The sequence below is a fragment of the Cladophialophora psammophila genome (assembly GCF_000585535.1).
Source record: "Cladophialophora psammophila CBS 110553 chromosome Unknown aczJe-supercont1.21, whole genome shotgun sequence".
Lineage (NCBI taxonomy): Eukaryota > Fungi > Ascomycota > Eurotiomycetes > Chaetothyriales > Herpotrichiellaceae > Cladophialophora > Cladophialophora psammophila.
Genome location: NW_006912942.1, coordinates 156399 through 181091, shown reverse-complemented (window position 1 = coordinate 181091; position 24693 = coordinate 156399). Strand labels below are relative to the sequence as shown.

The 24693-nt window shown below is 51.8% G+C and overlaps 10 protein-coding genes across 10 annotated transcripts; 4 read left to right on the top strand and 6 right to left on the bottom strand.

Moving 5' to 3' along the window:
- Nucleotides 1-108: 108 nt before the first annotated feature.
- A1O5_10695 (uncharacterized protein) lies at nt 109-1467 on the bottom strand (the record flags this gene model as incomplete). The annotated part of the gene is made up of 4 exons (XM_007751271.1): nt 109-505; nt 555-1225; nt 1277-1326; nt 1377-1467. The coding sequence occupies 4 exons, from the start codon at nt 1465-1467 to the stop codon at nt 109-111; spliced, it is 1209 nt and encodes a 402-aa protein (XP_007749461.1).
- Nucleotides 1468-1924: 457 nt separating this feature from the next.
- Nucleotides 1925-3607, bottom strand: A1O5_10694 (uncharacterized protein; the record flags this gene model as incomplete). The annotated part of the gene is made up of 4 exons (XM_007751270.1): nt 1925-2594; nt 2646-3015; nt 3071-3345; nt 3402-3607. 4 exons carry the CDS (start codon nt 3605-3607, stop codon nt 1925-1927), a joined length of 1521 nt encoding a protein of 506 aa, XP_007749460.1.
- Nucleotides 3608-4437: 830 nt separating this feature from the next.
- Nucleotides 4438-6163, top strand: A1O5_10693 (uncharacterized protein; the record flags this gene model as incomplete). Its single annotated transcript, XM_007751269.1, has 5 exons — nt 4438-4596; nt 4646-4820; nt 4874-5092; nt 5168-5442; nt 5513-6163. 5 exons carry the CDS (start codon nt 4438-4440, stop codon nt 6161-6163), a joined length of 1479 nt encoding a protein of 492 aa, XP_007749459.1.
- A 345-nt stretch (nt 6164-6508) lies between these two features.
- A1O5_10692 (uncharacterized protein) lies at nt 6509-9400 on the top strand (the record flags this gene model as incomplete). Its single annotated transcript, XM_007751268.1, has 1 exon — nt 6509-9400. One exon carries the CDS (start codon nt 6509-6511, stop codon nt 9398-9400), a length of 2892 nt encoding a protein of 963 aa, XP_007749458.1.
- Nucleotides 9401-10486: 1086 nt separating this feature from the next.
- A1O5_10691 (uncharacterized protein) lies at nt 10487-11707 on the bottom strand (the record flags this gene model as incomplete). The annotated part of the gene is made up of 1 exon (XM_007751267.1): nt 10487-11707. One exon carries the CDS (start codon nt 11705-11707, stop codon nt 10487-10489), a length of 1221 nt encoding a protein of 406 aa, XP_007749457.1.
- Nucleotides 11708-14700: 2993 nt separating this feature from the next.
- On the top strand, nt 14701-15834 carry A1O5_10690 (DnaJ like subfamily B member 4; the record flags this gene model as incomplete). Its single annotated transcript, XM_007751266.1, has 1 exon — nt 14701-15834. The coding sequence occupies one exon, from the start codon at nt 14701-14703 to the stop codon at nt 15832-15834; it is 1134 nt and encodes a 377-aa protein (XP_007749456.1).
- An 888-nt stretch (nt 15835-16722) lies between these two features.
- On the bottom strand, nt 16723-17745 carry A1O5_10689 (YjeF; the record flags this gene model as incomplete). Its single annotated transcript, XM_007751265.1, has 4 exons — nt 16723-17267; nt 17358-17423; nt 17517-17628; nt 17734-17745. The coding sequence occupies 4 exons, from the start codon at nt 17743-17745 to the stop codon at nt 16723-16725; spliced, it is 735 nt and encodes a 244-aa protein (XP_007749455.1).
- A 454-nt stretch (nt 17746-18199) lies between these two features.
- A1O5_10688 (30S ribosomal protein S16) lies at nt 18200-18565 on the top strand (the record flags this gene model as incomplete). Its single annotated transcript, XM_007751264.1, has 1 exon — nt 18200-18565. One exon carries the CDS (start codon nt 18200-18202, stop codon nt 18563-18565), a length of 366 nt encoding a protein of 121 aa, XP_007749454.1.
- A 1117-nt stretch (nt 18566-19682) lies between these two features.
- A1O5_10687 (uncharacterized protein) lies at nt 19683-21098 on the bottom strand (the record flags this gene model as incomplete). Its single annotated transcript, XM_007751263.1, has 5 exons — nt 19683-20024; nt 20136-20253; nt 20350-20552; nt 20652-20793; nt 20884-21098. The coding sequence occupies 5 exons, from the start codon at nt 21096-21098 to the stop codon at nt 19683-19685; spliced, it is 1020 nt and encodes a 339-aa protein (XP_007749453.1).
- A 1030-nt stretch (nt 21099-22128) lies between these two features.
- A1O5_10686 (uncharacterized protein) lies at nt 22129-24600 on the bottom strand (the record flags this gene model as incomplete). Its single annotated transcript, XM_007751262.1, has 2 exons — nt 22129-24489; nt 24541-24600. 2 exons carry the CDS (start codon nt 24598-24600, stop codon nt 22129-22131), a joined length of 2421 nt encoding a protein of 806 aa, XP_007749452.1.
- Between the last annotated feature and the right edge of the window lie 93 nt (nt 24601-24693).

The window sequence follows — 24693 nt, the reverse complement described above, 5'->3', positions numbered from 1 at the left end:
GTATTAGGTACCTGCATATCCAAAAGTGGAGATGCCAATCTTTTGATTTCACCAGCTACAATCAGGCAGCAAGATTTCGGTCTGTACTCTGCGGAGAGGCTCCTCCTCTCAATCTTCATCGATCTTGCCTGCGAACTCTCCAAGGAGTACATCGTCCGTCGCAGGGCCCCGGTTGTTCCTTATCCATTCCGTCTCAACCCTAAAAAAAATCCACATCCATCTTCTCACCACCTCCAACAACTCCATCAGAAAAATCCCACCCTCCAGGTCATTAAAGTGATCCAAATGGGGTGACAGCTTGAAACTCCAGGTACACCGCAGGAGGAAATCTATGAAAATGGCGGTATAGTACGCCTCTTTTGCATGGAAGTACCGGTGGCGCCGCAGGCCCCAAGGGTACTCCGGGTTACTCCTCTCGCGCCTAGAGGAGAAGAGGGAAAGGTCCCAATCTTTGGCCACATCCCAGTAGAAGGAATAGAATGAGTTGACAAAAACGAAGAACATCCTGCAGAATGTTAGAGAAATGCAGGAGGTAACCAATTGGATGTCCTCACCATAATCTGAACAGCCCAGCCTCGCTCAGATGGAATTGGTTAGGGTCATAACCTCGTTGCAAAGCACTCAAAGTGATGACTGGAAATGCACTCGCATACTTTAACGCATTGGCCAGATGTTGCCCACCCCAACCCGAAGACGTAGATCGATTCCTTCGCACCCGGAAATACTCAATCAGACACTGCCGTAACCGAATCATGCTCGGGATGCTAATGATCAGAGGCACAAGGTATGCGCCTCCACAGCCGCGGTTCGGTTTCGCTGTACTGGTTGTCTTTGCGTCAAGAAGCATGCATGTCGAGACGAACAAATCTCCCAGGACTTTTGCATAACTCGTGAGAACGTCAGCTAGCAGAATATCCCCGAATTTTCCATCCTGGACTTCTGCCAGGCCGCCCACGCTGATTCTCTTTAACGATTTCAGGAAATGTAGTCGACCAGAGCGCGACATGCGTTTGAGTGGAAGTAGAAAGCACACCGCGAGCAGCAGGAGGTAGGACTGAGGGAGGATCTGCCATCGGAGAGCTGCGCGCTCGTTGCCCCGTGTCACGGCCCAGAAGAGAAGAAGAGAGGCAATCAATGGAATGGAGAGGAAAGAGGCCAATCGATACGTCGAGTAGTGATGGTGCTGCGCTTGTCGAGGAGGATATCGAATCAACGCCGGCACATCCTGAGATGGTGAGCTGAGAGCCGATGAACAAGTTCTGGACATTGCACCTACAATTTTGATAAGATGCAAGTAATGTAGATTGAGTCCCCATGCCCAAATACCTAGAAGCGCCGTTAGACCATGTACAACAGGCGTCCGTCCAGCGACATACCAAGAACAACTATAATTGCGACTCTGTAAGGGAGCGGCAGAACAAGACTGAACGAGTCGACCTCAGGCTCCACGGCGACGTCTCCGTCCATGTTGAGTAGGAGATATCATGCTTCGGATGACTATATAGAATTCGAAGGCGAAGAGGAAAGGGAAAGAAAACAGCAATATCAAAAAAGAGGGGAAGGTCCAAGTCGCATACCGAATTCGAGAAATCTGGCGCTCCGGCTTGCGAAATTGATATTCATTGCTGGCCTCGCTGTCAAAAAGTTCGGGCGCAGCCTGGTGACCTAATATGGCAGCCCGCCGCCGCCGCTTTTACACGCGCCTGGGAACTCTGACGCTGCAGACACGTAAAAATACACTTGGAGGGCCAAGAAGGCCTCAGTCCGATAGCTCATTGGATTTACGATCGCTATCATCGAAATTCCAGGATCAAGAGCTGGCAAAATTTACCAGTAGCGACTGTCTGCACACCCTTGTATCTGAATCTGCAACCTCGTGGTATCGGTACATGCTCTTCTCTTCCAGATTCAATTCGGACAGTTTTCAAGACGTCTTGATATACTCCGCTTTGAAAGCAGTCGTCTTCATCTCGGCAACCAAGCTCTCGCCGAACTCACCCTCATACCCATGAGCTGCAAGGTAGTCTCTGAATTTGGCATCTTCGCTCTCAAGTTCTCGATCTCGGTCAGGAATGAATATCCAGGAGATAATCCCCCCTGCGGCGGCGAATCCGGCGCCAATGAGGAAGACTGCCTGAGTACCCTTTTGCGTATTGCTGAAGGAGTCCTGAATAGGCGTGAAAACCTGAGTCCCAATGGCGGCACCAGCCTTGCCCACAGCAGCGGCAAACCCCATGAAGTGGCCGCGCAGAGGGGTAGGGAAGCTTTCGGCCGCCGTCAAGAAAGTGCAAACCCCAGGCCCCATCTCTCCGAAACTATTGAAGATCCCATAGAGGACGACAAACAGAGGGAAGACGGACTGAATGGGGTTCAATGCACCTCCCAGAATGAATCCTAAGACGGCCCAGCACGCGAAACCAAGGGTCATGGTTTGTTTGCGGCCAATCTTATCCATCAGTAACCCACCCACGAGGCAGCCTGGCAGATAGAAGCAATTCACCACTGTCCCGTACCCGATGTTCTGGACCAAGGTGTTGTTTGGATTGAGTTGCCCGATGATGGTGGAGCTGAAGATTCCAAACGGGTAGGTGACACTTTCGATGTGTTAACAACGCTCATGGAAGAAAGAATGGCATCCAACTTACAAGTCATACATGAACCACGCCAGAGAAGTTCCTACCATGGGCTTCCAATATCGCTTGATGATCAACCAATAGGGCACGTTTCGCTTGATAGCATGTTTGCGATATTGGGTCGACTCGACCATCCGAATTCGAAAGAAGAAAAGTGTCACAGGGAGGACAAACCCCAACCCAAAGCAGATGCGCCAAATGCCGCTCGAGATCTTCTCATTGTAGCATTCGATGACAATTAGGGCAACGACACCGGCCACTACGAAGCCCAGGTCGATGGCGAAGTCAGTCGCCACGGCAACCAGGAAGCCTCGTCTGCGGCGGACATATTCACTCTCGTCTGAGGCTTCGGCACTGCCAGTCCCACAGGTCGGGTATTCACCTGGTGCCTATGGTTAGGACGTCGTCTGGCGTCGCGACATTTGAATTGTACACACCTCCAGCACCGAACCCAGCAACACCACGAGCAACGATCATCATCCAAAACATGCCGAGTTGAGTGGTGCCATGGGCAGCTGTAGCCAACACGATACCTAGGACAAGGAAGAAAGTTGCAAAGACAATGCCGGTTCGACGACCTATCTTATCGATGAGAAAGCCGAAAAAGAGCATTCCAAAGATTTCGCCGATGAGATATGCATTGGACAGTCGAGTCTTGATGATGCTCGACATGCCGTCTTTGTACAGGTCCGTGAACAAGGGCTCCATGTATCTGCAAGGTGATTGTGTAAGTATTTCATTTCCATTCGGGGGCGACATGGCACCTACCCAATGATTTGCGCATTGTATCCATCGGAGAACAAGGCAAGACCCGCAACCAAAACGGTGATGACAGACGATACCTTTGTGATCTTGGCGATGTCTACTCGACTGAGTCTTCCATCTCCAACCTCGACGTCCTGTCCATTGGGTTGACTCCCAGAGGACTCATGGCCCGTGATTTCGTAAGAAGGCTGGTACTTCTCGGCTGCCATTGTGGTTGAAAGGAGGTCGCCCGTAGGGTTGAAGTGAATTCCTTAGACTTGGGTCAAGAGAGCAGGCGTGGGCATCCATATGCATCTTCAAATAGGTCCTGAGGAAATTCTTTCTGTCGCTACAAACCCCTCGCGTCGACGGGTCCCGTTCGATCTCGAACCGCCGCCATCTCGCCGTGATTCCGTTAACCAGTGGCCAACTCCGAGAGCTCTGGCTTCAACAATAAATTGAGGGAAATGAGGTTGGAAACCCTTCATGGTAATCGCCCGCCACTTGTATGGGAACGTGCCACAGGCCTCGCCGTTAAATTCTGCCAAAGATGCGAGGCGAGAGGCGTTCAGCCTTCTCCTCCAACAACCCTTTTTCGAGTCAAGCTTGCATGAGCTTAACCCACGTGCCAAGGTCAAACAAGATGATTCGGATTTAGAGTACCGGGCGGACGGCGATCTTTATGCAACAGAAAAGCCATTGACAGTTCGACGTCGCATCTTCTGCAGCCACTCGGTTCGAAGTGCGATGTTGCAATGTCTGACAACGCGAAATCCTGAACAGTAGCAGTATTGTTGCCCATGTGGACACCTCACATCCTTAGGGTCTGACAGGTGGAGCTAGCATCGTAAGGTCGGCACATGCTGGTTTCGATCACAGAGAAAGTATTCCATTGAAGGCTTTTTCAATTGGCCAATGGGTGAGAGAAAGCAAGGAAAGTATATAAGCGGTCCAAGTTAGGTCACTATAGCGTAGTCGGGAAAGAGATGCAGTTTTGGAGCATTTAAGCATACTAATTTTCCAGGCATCGCAAATTAGTTTGGCGCAAAGAAAAGGCAGAATGTTGTTGCCCGAAGAGCAACTCCAGTTCTTTCGCAAAAGTGGCTACTTGATCCTTCGGGACGTCCTCTCCAAGGAAGAGACCAAGGATCTCCAGCGATGGGCGCAGGAAGTCCATGACTGGCCAACAGATGTGAACAGTCCATGGATGCCGTACGAGGTATATGCTTTGAAGACGGACGAGTGATCAAGCGCTGAAGATCTGGCAGGAAATCAATGCTCAAGGGAAAACGGTGCTTTGCCGGACAGAAAACTATGCAAATTCCCATACAGGCTTGAATGACCTCCTTCGCGGAGAGAAGGTGTTGAATCTGCTCAAACTACTGTCAGGGGAGGACATGTTGTTGTTCAAGGAAAAGATCAACTACAAGCTTGCAGGAAGTGGTATGGTCTTCACATACAAAGTCAGTGTCGACCTGTTGCTCACCAAAGCATAGGAGGATTTGCCCCCCATGTTGATTCGACAGCATATACTCACATCAAAAATATCAACCACCTTGCCATCCTCTTGGCTGTTGATCCATCGGATATGACCAATGGTGGCCTCGAGGTCGTTGATGGGAGCCATGAAATGAACGTGCCAATTGGTAAAGACAACTGCGTCGAGCCAGAATGGGTCAAGCAACAGAAATGGACCCCTGTGGAGCTCAAAGCAGGTGAGCTGGGTTGACCACCTTCTTTTCAAGTGGTGCTTTCCTGTCCCACGAATCGATCGAGTGCTAGCCTTCCAGGTTCTGATCCGGACGCTGCAGGACAAGTCCTCGTTTTCGGCTCCTATCTTGCTCACCGGAGTGGCGCCAACCATAGCAATCACGACCGAAAAGCGCTTTATGCCACATACAACTGTGCGAGAGAAGGTGACCTGCATGACGAGTATTATGCGCACAGAAAAGTAGTATGGCCACCTGTGCAACTGCGGGAAAAAGGAGAAGAGTACAAAGAAGGCGCGCTGCGTTACGGATATGGAAGTCCAATGTTGAGTGTAGATGCTGGGAAGCAGCTCGAGGTACGAACCAAACCGATTGTGGCTGCCACTAGTTGTTCTTCTCGTGCTTGGCTCATTTCCTCCCCGGCAGTTCGATGAAGAAATGTGGGACTCTGAACCTGCGGCGGCACGGGCTGCATCTCGCATTATTGACATACTCAATAAGTATGGGAAAGGCGACTACATCGGCGAACCGATATCGCAAATTGAACATTCATTACAATGTGCGCATCTTGCCGCCCGGAGTATGGCGGACCCACAAACAATTGCTGCCGCGTTGCTCCATGACATTGGGCAGATCATCCCAGAGGCGGATGCGGAGCATATCCTAGGCGGAGCTCAGGTACAGAACATGCGTTCGAATACCACGGTTAGCCTGGATATGCAAAGTTCGAATAGCGTGGGGAGGGTTTCCCATGAAACACTGGGCGCCCAGTATCTGTTGGCATTGGGATTTCCGGCCAAGGTGGCTGAACTCGTCGAGGCTCACGTTCCTGCAAAGCGTTATCTCTGTGCCACAGAAGATGGATACTACAACACTCTGAGCGACGCAAGCAAGGAGAGTTTGCGATTTCAGGGAGGACCCATGAGCCCGGATGAAGTGCGACAGTGGCAAGAGAGCAAGTGGGTAAATGAGAAAGCAGATCTGAGGAGATGGGATGATGGAGCCAAGGTGGTTGGCTTGAATGTACCTGGATTAGAGACATATCGATCTGTGTTGGAGCAAGTCTTGAATTCGTGACGGATTGAGAGCCAGACGAGATAGCTTGACGAAAAATGGTGAAGAGAAGTTAATTAACGGCTATGTCTGATCACTGGAGTATACTCCCTATGTTTTTAGCTGAAAGTGATGGCAGAGATGGTGTTCTTGAGAAAGGAAACGGTCAAGGAGGTCTGACAACAAGCGGTGCTCTTGCGGTGCTCCAAGATATCGAGTCCATACAAATGGGCATCGGAACGAGAAGGTTTGCCGAATCACATGACGTACTCTTCTAGGCTGCGTTCACTCCATTGCATTCATTTGCGGCCGTCCACTGCGAAACATTACAGACAATTGCCCTCCCCTGCACTAGGTCCGGCGAGCAGAATGAGGTGGTATGGAGTAGTCTCCATATTGTTGACTCTGTTTTGGCCGACTTGTGCCATCTTTGCTGACGATGCCTTCCACATAGACTTCCACCACGCTCTTCTTGGAAGCCCACAGCCCCATACCACCTTCTTCCATAAACCTCATTCGAACACCAATGCCTCTCTGCTCTACACCGTCTCCGACAAAGCTGTTCTAGGCGCCGTGAATCCAAAGGATGGATCAGTGCTGTGGCGTCAGCCACTGGCAGGACAACCTATTGATAATGCCTCGAGTTCCTTTCTGGTTTCGGGAGAGAGAGACGGACAGCTGGTGAGCGGATACGATGCAACTGTGGCATGTTGGGATGCTCTCGATGGAAGACTCATTTGGGATTACAAGTTGCCGGAGGGGACCGCAATAGATGGACTGCAGGCCATTCCTCTCCAAGGCTCCGTCACCGACGGAGTTACGCAAGACTTTATGGTTTTAGCTACACCAACGGACTCTCAAACACATACTTCAGTCATTCGAATTGCTGGCGACGGGAGCGGACAACGATGGCAACACATAGATTCAAGCACAGCGCATGGCTCCTCCGTGTCAATCGCAGCTACCTCGAAGCACATCTATTATATCACAGTGTCTCACGGTTTATTGACGAGCAACAAGGCGAAAGTTGTCACTCTCGACAGTGCAACCGGGCACGAGACTAGCCAAACGGGCGTGCACGTCGATGCTGAGCCGCTGGGGACTAACCGTCGATACGCAGCAGCTTCCTGCTCCAAGTTTCCCTTCTTGATCTCCGCCGAGAGACCGTTCAGGTCGGTCAAGGTCAGCCTTCTCAATAACCCAAAGGTATTGTCCCTCACTTTGGACGAAAAGGGTGAGGAGATCGTGGACATTACTGTCCATGCAGATTGTGACCAAGCTGCAGCGACTCATTTTCTCCTGCACATTAAAGGCAAGACACGACAATGGGCTGAGGTCTTTCATGTGAACACAAAATCAGGCGATGTTACAAAGGCCTATTCACTACCTGCCACCGAAGAAGAGAGTATCTTCACTGTTAGCAGCTATGAGGCGACCGCCTTTTTCATCCGTTCTACCGAGTCGGAAGTCTTTTTGTACTCCTCGGAGTCACACGGACAGCTAGGAAGATGGAAGAAGACAAATTTCAAGACTTCTCCTGGAAGCTTTCGCTCGCATGCGACCGCCGAGGTTGTCAGCAGGGGGAAGGCCAGCTACGCTGTTCGAGTCGCTGAATTCTCCACAAGTGGAGATTGGTCTCTCATCCGCAATGGAGAACTGCAATGGAGCCGGCCGGAAATGCTAGCATATGCGAATATTGCTGCATGGGACGAAAATGGTACTCCAGATGCCCTGGCTGAGGAACTCGACCTTGAATCTTCTGTTAACCCCTGGATGGCTTACATCCATCGCCTCAAGCGACATCTCCATGATCTCACATCACTTCCAGAGTATCTGCGCAGCCTTCCCGACAGCATTCTGAAATATACTCCTGATGCTGATGCAATTACCCGCCAAAATCTCGTGGGGACCAAGGTTGTGATTGTTGCCACGAGTCGGAAAGAAGTAATCGCGCTCGACGCTACTACTCCGGGGGTCCTCAGGTGGCAATCCGATCTCTCCGGCTATATCCCCGGAGATGCAGAAATGAAGTCTGTTACAGTTGCTGGCGGAAAAGCCTCAGTCTATCTTTCCAATGGGTCCCTAATTGTTTTAAACGCGAGTAATGGAAGTCTTATCGAATACCAGCCCGGCACCATTCCCATATCTCATCTGATTCGCATCCCCGGCAGTCCTCCACCAGCAGTCATCAAAGTTGGATCCGATGGTGTCCCTCATCTAGCCGAAGATTTGGTCCATGTCACTGCATTGGAAGGGAACGTTGTGGTAACAATAAGCCCAGAAGGAAAGGCAGTTGGATGGACCGTTGGTCGCAATGTCGAGAAAACATGGATCCTGAAACCACAAGAAGGGATGAAGATCGTTCATGCTGTTGCTCGGGCAGAGCATGATCCAGTTGCCTCAATCGGCCGTGTACTAGGGGACAGATCCGTTCTGTACAAGTATCTCTCGCCAAACATTGCGCTTCTGCTGGCCACCTCGCATTCCGGAGCATTGACAGTCTATTTAATCGACGCCATGACAGGAGCCATTCTACATACCGCAACCCACTCCGGCGTCCTTTCCTCAGACATCCCTGCTGTGATTTCCGAAAACTGGTACGCCTACACATTCACCGCCCGTGACCCATTCACTTCCGGACTTTCCAACCAGCTCATCATCTCCGAACTCTACGAATCCTCAGTGCCGAATGATCGAGGGTTATTGTCAGCGCGGACGAACTATTCCGTCTTCTCTGTCGACGGCGCCGCAGCAAAACCCCACGTAATATCTCAGTCATACACTGTGGCTGAACCAATCTCTCACTTAGCAGTCTCGCAAACCGCGCAGGGGATAACCACACGCCAACTGCTCGCCACATTACCTAACAGCAATGCTATAATCGGCATCCCCCGCGAAATACTCGATCCTCGCCGTCCTGTCGAGCGGGATCCCAATGCCACGGAGCGAGAGGAGGGTCTCACTCGCTATATGCCCAACTTAGAGTTTGATCCAAAATACTACCTCACGCACGCACGCGAAGTGATGGGAATCAAGGACGTCCTCTCTTCCCCATCCCTCCTGGAATCCACATCCGTGGTATTTGCATTCGGACATGATGTATTTGGCACGGCAATCACTCCGAGCATGGCATTTGATGTGTTGGGGAAGGGCTTTAATAGGGTGCAATTGGTCCTCACGGTGGTGGCGTTGTTTGTGGGCGTAGGGGCGCTGAGACCTCTAGTGAGGAAGAAGACGGTAGAGGGGCGGTGGAAGCAGTGAGTTAAATTCGAGCTCTACCAAGCGACTTTTACGTGGGGTTGATCCTACTGTGGCTTTTGCCGTGCCAACAAGAGGCGCGACAACATGGAACGAAAAGTGTTAAGAACGGCCTGATTGAACAGATTCCCTGCCCATTGTGACTGGACGAGATGGAATGGACGGCTGAAGCGAAGCGAGAGCAAGAGTGAACTTTGTGCTCTTTGATATGTAGAATATCCCAGTTAGGAATGAAGACAAGGAAAGCAAAGAAAGAGTCCGTTTGGGCTCGAAGGTTTGGAATAGTTATCTTCTGTCCTCATCTGCCCTGGCCATTCCTCTATCTGTGCAATGGACATCGAAAGAACGTCGGTGGACCGCCAGACACTATTTTCTCTTTCCCGACCGGCCATGGGGCCATGTATGAATTCCATGTGCTTCTAGTGTTTGATGTCAGCTACATTTCATACTACATATTAGTATCCATAGAGAGGTAGGTGTCTCTGCAGAGTAGATTTCGTGAAAGCACAACATAAGTTCCCATCCTCGCGTGCTGCCGCGTGCGTCCTGCCTGAGTACCCATGTCAAGCGCACATCCCATTCCCTTAAATCATAGGATAAAGCCATATATCGGTCGTTTGCGACGATCTTCGCTGTGTCGGGACACTCAACCTCGTAAAGGGATTACCAGCGTCGGACTAGCGACCTTGGGCCAGCTTCACCCTCATCGTGAAAGTGTCGTTGGATGTGGAAGCCTGTGTGGTTGTCTCGTCAATAGCGCTGCCCGTGATGGAAGGCTCTCCGATAACCATAGCATCCCGAAGTCTCCGCGTACATGTGCCGGGGACTGAGAGTGCGTTTCGGATCTGCTCCATGGATACGTGAACATATCAAGCATAATCTGCCGTCGTGATCATCTTCTGGTCGACGGAAGCCGACTTGCCTCACTGCCGTACGTGCTGTACAAGGCACCGACATCTCCCAACCGGGCAATCGCCGGTCATACATCCGAAGCAGCCTCGCCAAATGCCCCGGTAGTAGTCGGGATGACATTCTCGCAATCCGCATGCCAAAGGTTGTCGGCCGCGGCCAAATTGCCGTAACTCGTATTCACAATTCGACCAATTTCCTCAAACTTGTATCTTGCAAGCGCGGATAATAGAGATATTTGTCCTTCAAGAATCGCGTGACGTCTTCAAAGCTACCAAACTCCAGGTTTGCGGCGACCAAGTAGCTAAAGCGGGTGCTGAAAAATCGTCTCTGAGACGGCACTGGGTCTCCCTTTCGCTCGAGTTCGGGACGCAAGAATACGTCCTCGACGTACGCACCAATAGAATAGATCCACAGAACGTCGCGTATGCATTCATCGGGGACAAGAGAAAAGTCCGCCGCGGCGGGCCGTAGGGCTTCCATGACAGCAGTCATTTCCATGTGGTAACGCTTGCTCTCACGGAAGACTCCACCGGGTTGATAGTGCTCTTCGAAGATGCAACGATCAAAGCAGCGCATAGCAAGGCATAACGCAAACTCGTAAGTAAGCGCGAGTTTGGATGCAATTCCATTAGGCGCGGAGACCACTGTCATAGGCTTACCATCCTTTTTAGCAGCTTCAACCAAGTCGCACCAGTAATGCAGACCGCGAGCTCGGACTGCGACTTTGCGAGCATGAGACCAGCGGAAAATTTCTGTCGTGCCAGAGGATTTGGAAGCCGCATATTTGAATTTTAGCTCTTCGATCACTAATAGCTCTCGCATGTCTTCAAATATAGCTTTCAGGGTCGGGCTGATGGAGGTTGAGCCGGAAGATTCAGAGGGAGCTGTTTCAGGGAAAGCAAGCTTCAAATCTTCGCATAATGTGGGCGGGTCGTTCGACTCGGTGCTCCACGTGTATTCGCGCCACGATCCAGGGTCGAAGTCGCCAATTTCCATCACAGGACGAGTGCGTAGGGCAGCAGCGAGGCCTACCACTGCACCAAGCAGAATTTCTTTCTCCATGCGGCCGATAGCTGACCAACCTCCCATCGAATCAATTATTTTCTTGGATGCTGTCAAATGGACAATTGCTGCATGAACGTTGCCGCTGAGCATCTCGGCGGCTCCAAGCCAGCAGCAGGCTGCGAAGATTTCCCTCAGCTTTCCGGCGTTTCCAGTGTGCCGCTGCGATTCCAGAGACTCTTGCAGCGCTCTGAGTGCCTGGAATTTATGTTTCTCGGCATGCCCCAATGTCTGCTCGTACGGCTGACCTCGGTTCCGCTGCCTGCTGCTGCTGCTGTAGTATGCATGGGAGATGATTGCATGACTGGAAGCTTTGTCTGTGATAAAAGCTGGCATCTTCCTTAGGGATTCGGCCGTGAGGGCGCCGTGATTGTGACGCAAGGCTATCTCGGATGGCCAGGTGTTCAGCATCGATTGTGCTCGGGCCTGTTGAAGTAACAAATGCTCAAGTGCACTGACTGGTATAACCGTTGCATTGAACGGATCGGTGTTTCCTTTGAATATGGGAATGGAACTTTGTGCAACCACCTGCGATTGATTTCCATCTCGCCTGACTTGGACCTCCCTCCTCTTGCGTCCGACGTTGGCCTCTCTGCTGCTGTTTCCGCTCGAACTCTTGGTAGGAAGACGATACCTGTGGAAAGGTTGATTCTGCTGGTTGAATTTCTGCCAGGGCTTAGCACTCTCTTGAAGTGGTTCCTGCGCAGACGGGGTGTCAACGGGGCGTGTCGATGAAGAGGGCGTGGTCTCTTCACTTGAAGATCGCTCCGAACGAGTCGCGAGAATAGCAGCACTGGTTTCTTCGCCTGGTTCCTGAGTGGACTGCTTTCTGTATTTTGGGTGCGACACAGTTGCAGCATGAGACCGGGCCTCGGCCCGGATTAGCTCCTGTTCTCGCTTGCTGGATGGGAAAGGGTGAGAGTCAACAAAGCGGACCGCAGTTGGCTTCTTCTTTGGTGCCATCCAGTCCCGCTGTCACCGATTAACCGTGGATGATGAGTGAGTAAGCATGCTGAGAAAGAGAAGAAATGGTCTGCGACCCACGAACAATATCGTCTCCGCCGACACGTGGATGGAATGGGCGATTCGAAATCAAGGCAGTTTGGGGCTCATCCATAAAGCTAAACAAAAGTATGTAACCACAAAGACAACAACCTCCGCGTCTCGCTAAGATCATGACACGAGACAAGAGAATGGGGCATCCGATGAGAATCTTAATAGACCAGCCGGATGGCCTTATATCGAGATCGGGCAAAGCGCCGATATGGATTTTAGCCAGTAGTGTTGATGGTCGGAGACAGGCAGCAGGATGACAGTGACAAGCGGGATGGGCTCGCGGCCAGGAGCAATGAGTGCCGAGGTGCATACCTTTAGCAGTAAACTTCCTGCATCAAGAAAAGGTCAGCTGTTTTGGGAAGGTAAGTGATTGGTGTGTAAGAAACCCAGAGTGAAGAATGTTCCAAAATGGTGATCTGTGGCATCTTCCCACGTATCGCCCAAAACGTGTTGGACAACTTTGAGGGTGGCATCTGGAAGAGCTACCAGCACCGTTAAGATCCACTTCTTGCGTCTTGTTTGACTGCATTGAACGACTTCTGGGTGCCATTTGCGTCGGCCTAAGGTGGTGGGATGCATGAGACTCGATGCGGCAGCTCCAAAGAAGGTGTGCTATCTCCATTGGCGAGAAGCACTGCCCGTATTCAGGCTAGCCTGGTCCCCTCTTTTCCACCTCTGTGCATCCGTAAAGCCCGTCGGGGAGGTTCTGGTGCCCGAAGCCATGGGTAGGGCCTTGATGGCCGCGGCGCCCAGGTATGCGGTGATTCGCGAACCTTTGCATGAGCTGAACGCCGTCAAACACGCACATAAGAGAGGTTCGCGTACAGCTCTGCGGAGATGGTTTCGGTGATCACTTAGCTTTGATGATGAGAGAAAAGTCCAATCCCTGGCACATCTCCTCTTGTGGAACGGACTTAATGCCTTGTAACAACATACCAACAACGTCGGGTGTTGGGTAATGGAGGTCAAGGAACCCCCGATCGAGGTAAGTTTTGGGGCCACCCCTTGAAGGCAGTAGCAAGCTTGTAACAGCATAGCATCATTCTTCTGAGTATAGTTGCGCAGTGAGCAGTCTTGTGAGTGGTGCTCGCGAACGCGAGGAAGTGATAGCAGCGTGACTGTCGGTATCAGCGAGCAAAGTCGCTGACACTTGGGCTGATAGGTCGATTGTGGAGGTAGAGACAACCAGGAAGGAAGGCACGCGTCGGGCGCGCGAAGGATATTTCTGTCGCCACGTTCTGGAACGATTGTGACATGACATTGTTACCGCGCTCAAAGACGAAGATTTAGGCGTGACAGAGCTAGAGAGCACGGAGTTCATTGAGGGAGAAGGAATAAACGGGGTTTATTGCAATTTCCGGGATTGATCGTCTGCTGTTATTAACTTAAGTTGCTGAAGACCAGGGCCTATGTCCTTGTCAGACAGAGGTGACAGGGCCAGAACTTGTAGACAATGAGGATCGCCTTCCCAGGACGCCCTTAGGATTTGAGGATGAAGGATTCAGGACAAGTAGTGACAAAGTATTCAAGGAATGTCGGTCGCGTTTATGAACAGTCTGGGGGAAGGATTTTTTCTGCTTAGTCGTGGATTACACAGACAAGGCTGCAAGCCCCCCCACTCAACCCTGCCTATATCGAGGTAGGTACCTGAGCACTCGTAGGTAGCCGCTGGGTAAGGCTGGCCCCCCTCCCCCCCCCCCAAAGGGTTAGGTGTTAGGACCCCTTCAGCCCCTTTCAGGGGCTCTCCTGAGTGTCCCACAAGCCTCGTGCGGAGAGACCTGTTTGGCTTGGCTGCTTCAGCCTCGCAGTTTGCAGCCTCGCCATAGAAGCTTCTCGTACCTTCTGCGACTGGATCCACGCACCGCCCCATGCGTCATTCGTCCAGCAGCACCGTGTCCAGCTGTCTCGTTGTCAGGCCTTTCTTTTCTCTTCCGCAGTCCTTTTTTCAGACCACCGAAGGATTACTCTGAGATCAGCCCATGAATCCCAATGTCCAAGTCTCCTTCTTGAGCACATGCGCCGTTTACCCGTGCTGAAAACAAACAGTCTTGCCCTCCATTTCTATTGGGTTCTGCTCGATCATTCCATTTACTCCACAGGCAAAACCCAAAATCCCGCAAGCCGGACATTGTTTGCCCTTCCAGCCTCGTCATTCCCTCCCTTTCATTTAATTTCTTCCCTCTCACCTGTCCTACTACTTTTCTTCCAGATCAGAAAACCACATTCAACTTCGCACGCACTAATATTCGACCAATCACACCCCTCACATCACCATGGTAGCAGAAACAAAACTCTACGACGCCCTCTCCATCTCTCCTTCCGCGACTCAAGATGAAATCAAGAAGGCTTATCGAAAAGCGGCCCTAAAATGGCACCCCGACAAGAACAAAGACAACCCAAATGCCGCCGAGAAGTTCAAAGAGGTCTCTCAAGCCTACGAGATTCTCTCGGACCCTGAGAAGAGAAAGGTCTACGATCAATATGGTTTGGAGTTCCTTCTGAGAGGCGGCCAGGCTCCTCCACCGGGCGCTGAAATGCCGGAGGGCATGCCTGGCGGTGGCTTCAGTGGTATGCCAGGTGGTTTCAGCTTCGGGGGAATGCCTGGGGGTCCCGGTGGTGGTGCACGAACATTCCACTTCTCCACCAGTGGTGGTCCTGGAGGCTTCAGCTTCTCGGATCCCAATGACATTTTCGCCCAGTTTGCCCGAAGTGGTGCTGGCGGTGCAGGCGGCGGCGGCGGCGCTGGTGGTGGTGGTGACGACGCCGACGACATCTTCAATTTGTTTAGTGGCCTAGGCGGCGGTGCTAGAGGGGCCGGAAGTAGACGGGGCACAGGCAACTTTGCCCGGCATGCCAGACCACAGACTCCTGAGGTCACCGTCATTGAGCGGCCCTTGCCAATCACCTTGGAGGAGTTGTACAAGGGAGCGCACAAGAAGATGAAGATCAAGAGAAAGACATTCAACCCTCAGGGGCAGCGGGTAACTGAGGATAAGATTTTGGAGATGGACATTAAGCCAGGTTTGAAAGCCGGTTCAAAGATCAAATTCTCCGGAGTCGGGGATCAGGAGGAGGGCGGTACCCAGGACATGCATTTCATTGTCACCGAAAAGCCCCACTCTACACTTACTCGTGACGGCGACAATCTAATAACGACGATCGAGTTAGACCTAAAAGAGGCGCTCACAGGCTGGAAGCGGACTGTCACCACCATCGATGGGAAGCAATTGAACGTCTCAGGCGCAGGCCCAACTCAACCTGGGCACGAAGAAAGATTTCCGAATCTGGGCATGCCCATCAGCAAGAAGCCTGGCGAAAGAGGCGACTTCATTGTCAGGGTCAAGGTCAACTTCCCCAGATCGTTAACTGCTGCCCAGAAGGCCAAGATCAAGGAGGCTCTTCCATGAGTAATCAGCGGTAACAGGCAGGGAGGTGCGACAGCCTGAGGATGCTGTTGCTTCACCTGTGAAAGACGAGAGTAAAGAGAGCCATACCAGCGACAAGGGAGATGGAGTGGTACAATGCTCGTTGATACTAGAGTCCGATCGGACAACAGAAGGACACGGAGGTTATGCAGGTCCACACCTCCCGAGGATGAAGAAGAACCTAGCGACAATGATTGCATGCTGCATCGGAAGGAGGGTTAAGAGCTGTATTATGTGTCGAAATACGATAGCCAGCGTGAAGAGGAGACATTGTTGTGGCAGCACGCGTGGTGGATTCGCGCCATTTGGGGCGAAGACTTCAGAGACGTGGCGGAAGGAATGGATGAAGCGCTGTGCTCCTGAGCGAAAAGCGCCTTTATGAGAGACGAATTGGATCGAGTCACGACTTACATACAAACGGCCTGCCTCGCATTGCACAAGGCTTGTTCCTTTTATTTCCCTGGGATATCCTTAGGGCCCATGACGGCGGCGCAGGCCTGTAATCACGGCGTTAGAATGAGCGATACGGGTCCCTTGTCTCCTCGCCTTTTTCTTGTAGATAGTTACATTTCTTGTGTTGTTTCAATACCATTGGGTATCTTGCCCTTTTCTTCCTCTAAAAAAACCCCCTTTCACTTACTTCGCGTTTCCGAAGCTATTAACTTGTCTTCTGTTTCATTGATTTCTTTTCTTGTGGCCAATGCTCGTCGCAGTCCTGGTGCAACCCTTCCGTTTCTCGGGTCTACTATCTCGTCGTAGCTCACATTTTGTAAACGCCTGCGCTTTCAGCGCCGTTCTCTCCACTTGTTCTTCCTAGATAGCTTGGCCTTGACCATTCCATTTGGGGCCAACTTCCTACTCGACTCAAAATTACAGCTTCTCCACCGGCGTACCCACGTCCACTTCGGCGACCTGATCGATACCTTGGTAGTTCGGGACATCGAGGCCGTATTTGGCAGCGACATCCTTGCTCAAGAAGCGGCCGCCCATGAAATGCTTCTTGCCCTTGAAGAACTTGACGCATGGTTTCGCGGCCGTGAGACTGATCAGGTAGTCGGGCATGAAGTCGTGTCCGAGCTGGCCTTCTTCCGGCGGGCCGGCGGCCACGTCCCACGACGAAGGTATGTCGACGCTCAAGACGGGTTTCTTGGACTCGATCATGGCCTTGAGCACAGTGTCGAAGGGTGCGCGAACGGGGGGTTTGAACGAGAACCCGAACAGGGAATCGATGATCAGATCGGCCTTTCCCAGCGAGGACTGATACTCCTCAATCGTGGTCAGGAACGGGATGTGCAAGTGGCGGAGTTGCCTTTGGAGGCCCGTGAAGATGGGTGCGTTGGTCGGCTTCGGGTAGTAGATTTCTGGGTTGTAGCCGTAGTGGTGCAAGTGGCGGGCGCAGACGAGACCGTCCCCTCCTGCAAGACACGTTCAGGAACAAATTACTACTGGGGATTTTCCAGGACACAGAATAGGGAATAGAGAAGGTCGAGAGAGCAAAGACGTACCGTTGTTCCCAGGTCCACAGGCAATGAGGATATTCTTTCCTTTGGAGGGTGGGTGGACTTTGTACACTTTGACAACCAAAGACCAACACGAATCTCAGTTTCGCGTCCTCCGATAGCCTTGTAGATTCCAACAGCAGGTTGTCTGCTCTTGTTGCTTACCTGCCTGTGAGACGCTCAACCCAGCCAGTTCCATCAATTGATCAATGCTGAACCCTCCTTCCTCGCTCATGAGCTCCTTGTCCAGATCTGCCGCTTTTTGTGGCGCTAGAGTCTATACATAGCCGTCGGTCAGTGATCTCCAGTCCAGCAACTTACAGCAGCATATTGAATTTTCCAGTAGTAAAAAGCGATATGACGCTGGTGAATTGAAACGTACTTTGAGCGCCATCTTGGAGAATCTCTTTGCAGTAAAAATCGGTCGAAGTACCCTTCTGGGAAACCAGGCTCGGAGCATAGGACGTATGTATCAGAAGACGAGACCTGCAAGAATAACATTTCTGATAAATAACATTTGGACGAAGTGGGTTGTTCAATGGGGTGAGAATCATACAACATCGAGCATATCGTCATAGTTCGGCGTCACAGTCTTATTCCGCCAATCAAAAGTTCGTGCAGACTCCGCACGAGGCTACGAGGCTGAACTGCGTCCAGCTGCGCTTGGCTGCCCATTCTCCCAAGCAGTTCTCCGATTGAATTTCTTCGATGAAGCTGAACCTCCCAAGTCCCCACCAGCGCACATCCACCACAGCGTCCGCGCGCCGCAGCTGTAACATCCTCTCCATATCCTCCTGTATACTCTATTTTCATCCCATCAGAGTATCAGAAAACCCAAACCGGCAACTATGGTCCTCCGAATCCGTCTAGCCCGGTTCGGCACGAAACGAAAACCAATTTACAACATCGTCCTCGCGCAGGCAAAATCTGGGCGCGACAAAAAACCCATGGAGGTACTGGGGACGTACAACCCGATTCCGCAAGCACCGCTGGCAATTCCGGATACACCAGAGCTTCTGGAGAGTGGAGAGAAATACGTCCCGAAGAAAATGAAGGATATACAATTAGATACGGTGAGGACGAGGTATTGGCTTGGGCTTGGGGCGCAGCCGACAGAGCCTGTGGGCAAGTTGCTGAGATTGGTGAGTCATGTTCCGTCCTCGTCGATTTTGCTTGGGAAGCACGGCCATTGTGGATGGAATAGGACGATTTGAGCTAGCTTGAAGGAGAGAAAGAACAACAGAAGCAAGAGTGTGTTGGGGGAAGGAGCTTGGAACAGACGCTCTACCCATACCGCACATTGTTTCGTTTCTATATGCGCAAAATGTTTCCCGACTGGCAAAGATCCTAGACTAATATCTCGTCCTTTACGCACACAGATTGGCATGCTCGAAGAGAAACCCTCCAAGGTCAAGAGATTTCCCACACAACCGTACAAACCAGAAGCACAATCACCGTCAGATACCAAACCCGGGAAGCAAGAAACTTGACAGCACCGTATCAAGGGTGAACAGCTTAACGGTGTTGTTGTTGTACAATGATTCGGCATAAGGATAGGGCACAGGCGTCCGATTTGCGTACCACAGGCAGGAGCATAACTATTGGCGTTATGATTGAGTGAGCATCAGAGCTCGAAAGGATGTAGCCGCGTGAGAGGGATACGACATCTATTCGGGTTCAACGGTGGCAGACGGACCTCACGGTGAAAGAACCGCTCTGTACAGTATATCAACCCTGTCACAATTTTTTGCCTTGTGAAAGAGGGAGCTCCGCTCCGCGGACGGGAGAAAGTGTACCAGAGACCAAACGATCGCCACCTCGATCCGATATACAAGCAACACTTGGATTTCTAGTCCAAACTGCTACCCTATTCGAAATACATACCGATTACAGTATGGCACGAGTTCTCCCTTTACGAGCCTTCTGCCCCCCTGGTGGGACCACGTCTTCTCTTTGATTGGCTCGCAAAGCTTTCAATGTTGGTAGAGGCCTCATGGTCGTTGGGAATCATCGCTTGCTCGACAACTGCTGAAATCAAAGCACGAACACATGGTCATGAGCACATGGTCTCGGAGGCTCTTTCCATTAACATTAATATTATTGAAGTCGCTTTCACTTCATTCCTACGCGATCGCCCGGTTCCCGTCTGTGCTGTTCCTTGCCATTCACTGTGTGGGGGGGGGGATACGATAAGTATCCTGTGAGCGGCTTGCATGCAACTCCCTCAGTCGAGGCCTGACCTGGCCAAAATGTTGAATTCGACACCGCGCTCGTATAAAGGAAATAACGCCCACTGCGTGTTCTTGTCGGCACCCTGAATCCCCTTGGGTTTTATAACTCCTCTCTCCTCAACTCGCCACCTTGAGACCCCACAGCGACGATCCTCGACTTGCCCTCGGGACCGTCTAAGAGCCGCAAGGGCCCTTCTACCCACTTTTCGAACAACCTGCTGCTGAAGGTCTCGGCGTCTGGACTGAGGTTCGGAAACCCTCCAAACTCCCAGTCGAGATCGCCGCCGAAGCGTTTGGGCAGGTTGTCGGCGCCCAGTTCGCGGCACAGGATCTCGGCGCTCTCATGGTGGCCGAGCACGGCGATTTTTCTCGTCGTCTCCTTCTCGAACCACATTGTGATGAATTTCCATATCTGCGGGAAGAACGCGGGCGCCCCGACCACCTGTCACCACGGTAAGGACGACGTGTTAAGCAAAAATGGCACAAGACTTGGACCCCCTTCGGGAAACATATTATGGGTCCCGCTTCTGGGATAGGAGCGGGGCTTACTCACATATATTTTCTTCACCGTCTCAGGATAGTGTGCTGTCGCCATGGTACTCGCGGCGTTGAGCAGCCTCCGCAGTCGCCAAAACGTCGGTATGCCGACGTGCGATAGGTCGATGATATTGCTGTCCAGGCCCAAGACTGTCAGTAGCTGCACGTCAATAGACGGGTTGGACGAGCACCCCTTCATGGATCTCGGACAATGCCAGACAACAGCTTACATGGATCTGGTAGTGCGCCGGTGGTGGAGCTTCCCGCACAATGGCTGCACAAATTGAGTGACATACTCGGCAGCGAGGAAGACGCTCGATAATGCCGGATCCATCTTGTGCAGTGCGAGGATGTCCTCGGGCTTCACCTGGGACACGACGTAGACCATGATGGGCACGCCCGTGCCATCTCGTCGGCCTGTCCATTGGGGTTGCTAGAATAGTCACTAGTTAGCATTGACTCGGTTGGGAAGCCGCCGAGTCAGGTAGGCAAAAAAATGGAAAGCCTGGTGGGCTGTCATCACTAAACTTACCAGTCTCCTGATGGTCTCGAATTGAGCAATATCGACATCGTCGTAAGTCTTCTCCAACTGGATCTCGCGCCGCCACTTTGCCGAAGCCGCATATTGTTTGAATGCAGCGGGAACATCATATTTCCGCGCTCGCAGATATCGCCTTGCGTCCATTCTGTTAGAGATCCAAGTGTCGATCCCATACGCCGTATCGCCAAACTCACACGATACGGGGAGATTTTGTCCAACTTACAAGAGATTGGAATCGTCGTTGTCGTCGTCTGGGCCGCTATCCCCAGCCACCAGTTCGCTTTTCGGCCACGACACGTTGTTCTTGCGGCAGAGTTCTCGGAGTTCGGCGAGGGCTTTGTCCTCGCGCTCGACGACCGAGTCGGTGCGCGTGAATGACCTCTCTGAGAGGTCGGTTCGCCGCCTGCTCAGCGAGGCGTGCGTGATTGTTCTCCACATCTCCATCCCGATTTGGGTCCTCTCAAGAACTGCTGGGATGAAACCAAAGATTCTGACTCTGAGTGTTTGGGGCTCTCACGGTTTTCTGCGTCAACGCCCACCCTAATATTGTCGCTCGTAAGGGGTGGTTTGATTTATTTTCGGTGTCATGGGTTGCACAATAAGACAGCGTCGTCAGGTGATGAAGTGGTGGGAAATATTCTCAACGAGGGATAATAATAAGATCAAATACGAGACCAACCGGGTCCAGCCTTATCATATCAGATCGACCAAGACACAAGACTCGTTTCGACGATCTTGGCAGACTCAGTCGAACAAAGAATGAGGCCTCGACACGAGAAGACACTTCCCCTCGTCTCGAATACTGTCTCGCCCTGAAACCGGAGATCAAGCAACACCCTGTCGGGACCTGCTGGGAACGGTAAGCGGCTGGATGGGACAAAGCCAGGACATTGGGGAAGAACAAACCCCGCCAGCGATGTTCCTGGCACGGCGTCTGCATCGTTCCTCTGCGTCCAGCTTGCCGGGACCCTTGCTCAACCTGAGCTACATACTATCTTCTATCTACTTTGCATTCCCTTTGAGGATTCACCAGTAGCGAAATCTGGATGCCGAGGTAGGTTACCCAGAAGAGTTATCAAGGCTGGTCGCCCAGGTTTCGTATTGCATTACAGTATGTCTGTTCAAGTCTGTTGTATGTGTACGTGGCACTTCCCGAGACCGCAATGGCCTGCGAGACAGAGCTAAGTCAGGACCCGGCGGAGAACACATTTTCGAGATGTTACATGGGCGTTGAGCGCCTTTTGAGCCTTGAAGGGACCTGCGTACGGATGTGGCGATGGTCAGCATCAAGACATCAGCGCAGGAGATAGGACGTTCGATTCATGTATGATCTGATTTTATCACATCGTGACTGTCGTTGGCTCCAAGAGGCTCCATCTACTCTTCGCTCTTGGATTGCACCTTTTTTGGCCCAAGCACCATGCTATACCATCATTCCAGTATGCGCCTCTATCGGATCGCCGCACATCTATCTCAAGGCGCTCTCAATCTCTCCGACGACTGCCTTGAATCTGGGCTCTTCTAGATACCTCCCCTCCTTCAGCTTCCTCAACACCACAGGAACATCAAAGACCTCCTTCGCAGCAGACTTCAACTCCGCGCGCGAAAATCCGACTAGAATGGTCCCTAATGCCACGAGAGAGCGATATGCCGGTTCCGTGGATTGCGAAGCAGGATTACTGGAGGACGAAGAGTGATTCACTGCAGGGAAAGAAAGAAGGAGTTTGGAAAGCTCTCCTAACAGGTCGAGGGCGTAATTTGCGTTCTTGTCGGCGTCGCTGGGAGCAGTGGAAGAGGTGGTTAGAACAGCAATATTAAGATATAGAGTCGTGAGCGCTATGGCCACTGAAACATCGGAAGAGGCGAATTGAGTAAGTGGTTTGAGGCTCTCAATGATGTTGTCAACGTTTTCCTTCACAATTTCCCTTCCGCCAGGTGAACCATACAGAAGATTGCAAAAGAACCGCATGGCAACCATGGCTAGTTTGTTGTTCGCGCGGACGAAGGAGTCATCGAAGATGCCACTTCCAAGAATCCCCGCAACCGCATCGACACCATCAACCTCTTCGGCCGGAAAGTCCTTCGCTGCGGCGGCAATGAAGCGGAGAAGATCTAGACCCGCAAGGCGGTTTGCAGGCGGTTGCCATTGCGTGGCTATCTTCATTAGGGCGGGAATGGAGGATCTGAGGGAGGGAGAGCCAGGTAGTGATGGAGGGCTTGAGAAGTTGTATTTCGCTAGCTGTTGAGCGACATCTGTTAGTGCTTGGACTTCTTCGGGTTGAAGACTCATTTCGTGGCCCGCATATTCGGTGTTTTTCTTGTTGATTTGCGCCATAGCCGCAGAGGGCTTCCCAATAACGACAGGAAGGTACTCCTTTTGAGGCAGGGTTCGCTTGACAGGCGCAGCTGGTGGCGGCTGATATGAGGAGGACGGGGCATCGCCAGGTCTGTATCGTTTCTCCGTACCCCAGGGATCAGCTCCTGCGGGCGCTGATTGTCCAAGGGTAGCACCCTGGGTGTTTTTGATGATAAAGTTTGCCGTCTCTTCGAGGTAGGACAAGGGAAGTTCATGGTCTTGAAGGAACTTCGTGGCTGCCTCGTAAGGGTTCTGGGTGACATTGTATGGCAGCTTCAGTGAAGGTTTCCCATCCTCAATGTCAATGTCAAACACATAGTCGTATTCTTTACCATTGTATGCCGTCTTCCCACTCGAGGCAGCAGAATCCACAACCTGACCGATTTTGAGCCACTGCTGCTGGGACATGGACCATTGATACAGACAGGCACTGCCATCATCTTCTTTGATGATCTGATTCTGACCTTCTTTGGTGCCAGATTTTCGTTGGAGGAAATCAGGACCAGGGAGATCTGTCATGTTGATTTGCCCGACTGTCTGTTGGGGAATGCTAGATGCTTGAAGAGACTCCTCGAAAGCAGCAAGAGTCTCCGCATTGGCCACCCTCTCCTGGCTGCGGGTGAATATGCGTGCCACGTGGTCGCTTGAACCGACGATGATATCGCCATTTGAACAGGAAGACACAGTCCAGATGGAAATTGCAGGTAACGTAATAACCTGAATGCAGTTCTGCCCCTCCCAGATGCGGACGGATCGATCTTCTCCAGCGCTGGCAATTTGGCCTGAAGGAAGGACGGCCAGGGAGTATATAAAAGAGTCATGGCCAATCAAAGAGGCAATGAGCTCGCCCTTCAAGGTCCAGAGACGGATGATGCCATCATTTGTCGCGGCAGCAATTTCAGCACCAGTGTAGTGACCTTTGGGCAGCTTTGCCAGAGCGCGAACAATGTCCTGACCATCCCAAGAATTTACCATCTTGCCCCGTACGTCGAAGACTCGGATTGCACGGTCAGCACAGCCGGTGACGATTGTGTCTCTGCTAAAAGCGAGCACCGCCCAAACCGTGGCTGTGTGACCCGTCAGGTCATAAGCGACTTCCCATCTGCCAATCTCCCAGACTTTTGCAGTAGCATCCCAACTGCCACTCACAAAGTAATTCGCTATCGCGCACACATCTATCGAGCACACCTGATTGCTGTGTCCTACCATAAAAGCATCTGCGTTCATGTCGGCTGTTGACGATGGCTGCCGAGCTTCAATGAGCGCATCTTGGCCTGACGAAAGAATCAGACCGTCCTCGTACTCTTTCGAAGGAGGGATATAAGCAAGACAGGTCTTGAACTGTGCGCCGTGGGATGATTCGGTATCGTCGTAGGTCGGTGGGGAAGTGGATGTTCGCTTCCAGACTCTCGTTGAGCCATCGCGAGATGCTGTTACTGCAAAAGAGGGATCAGGGAGTAGGACGGCCCGAACCTATGCTATCATGTTAATGTACGTGGTGGTGAAACGGCTCGAGATGCGTACATCACTTTTATGGCCTTGCAGGACAGCACCCAGCTTGAAATCTCTCGTCGCGCCACTCATTTTGGTCATTGACTAGGTTCAGAAATCATCTGGAAGCCAGCGCCAGACAGAAACAAACGTGCGCGGCGCTGTCGTGGTCAGTGCATGAATCGT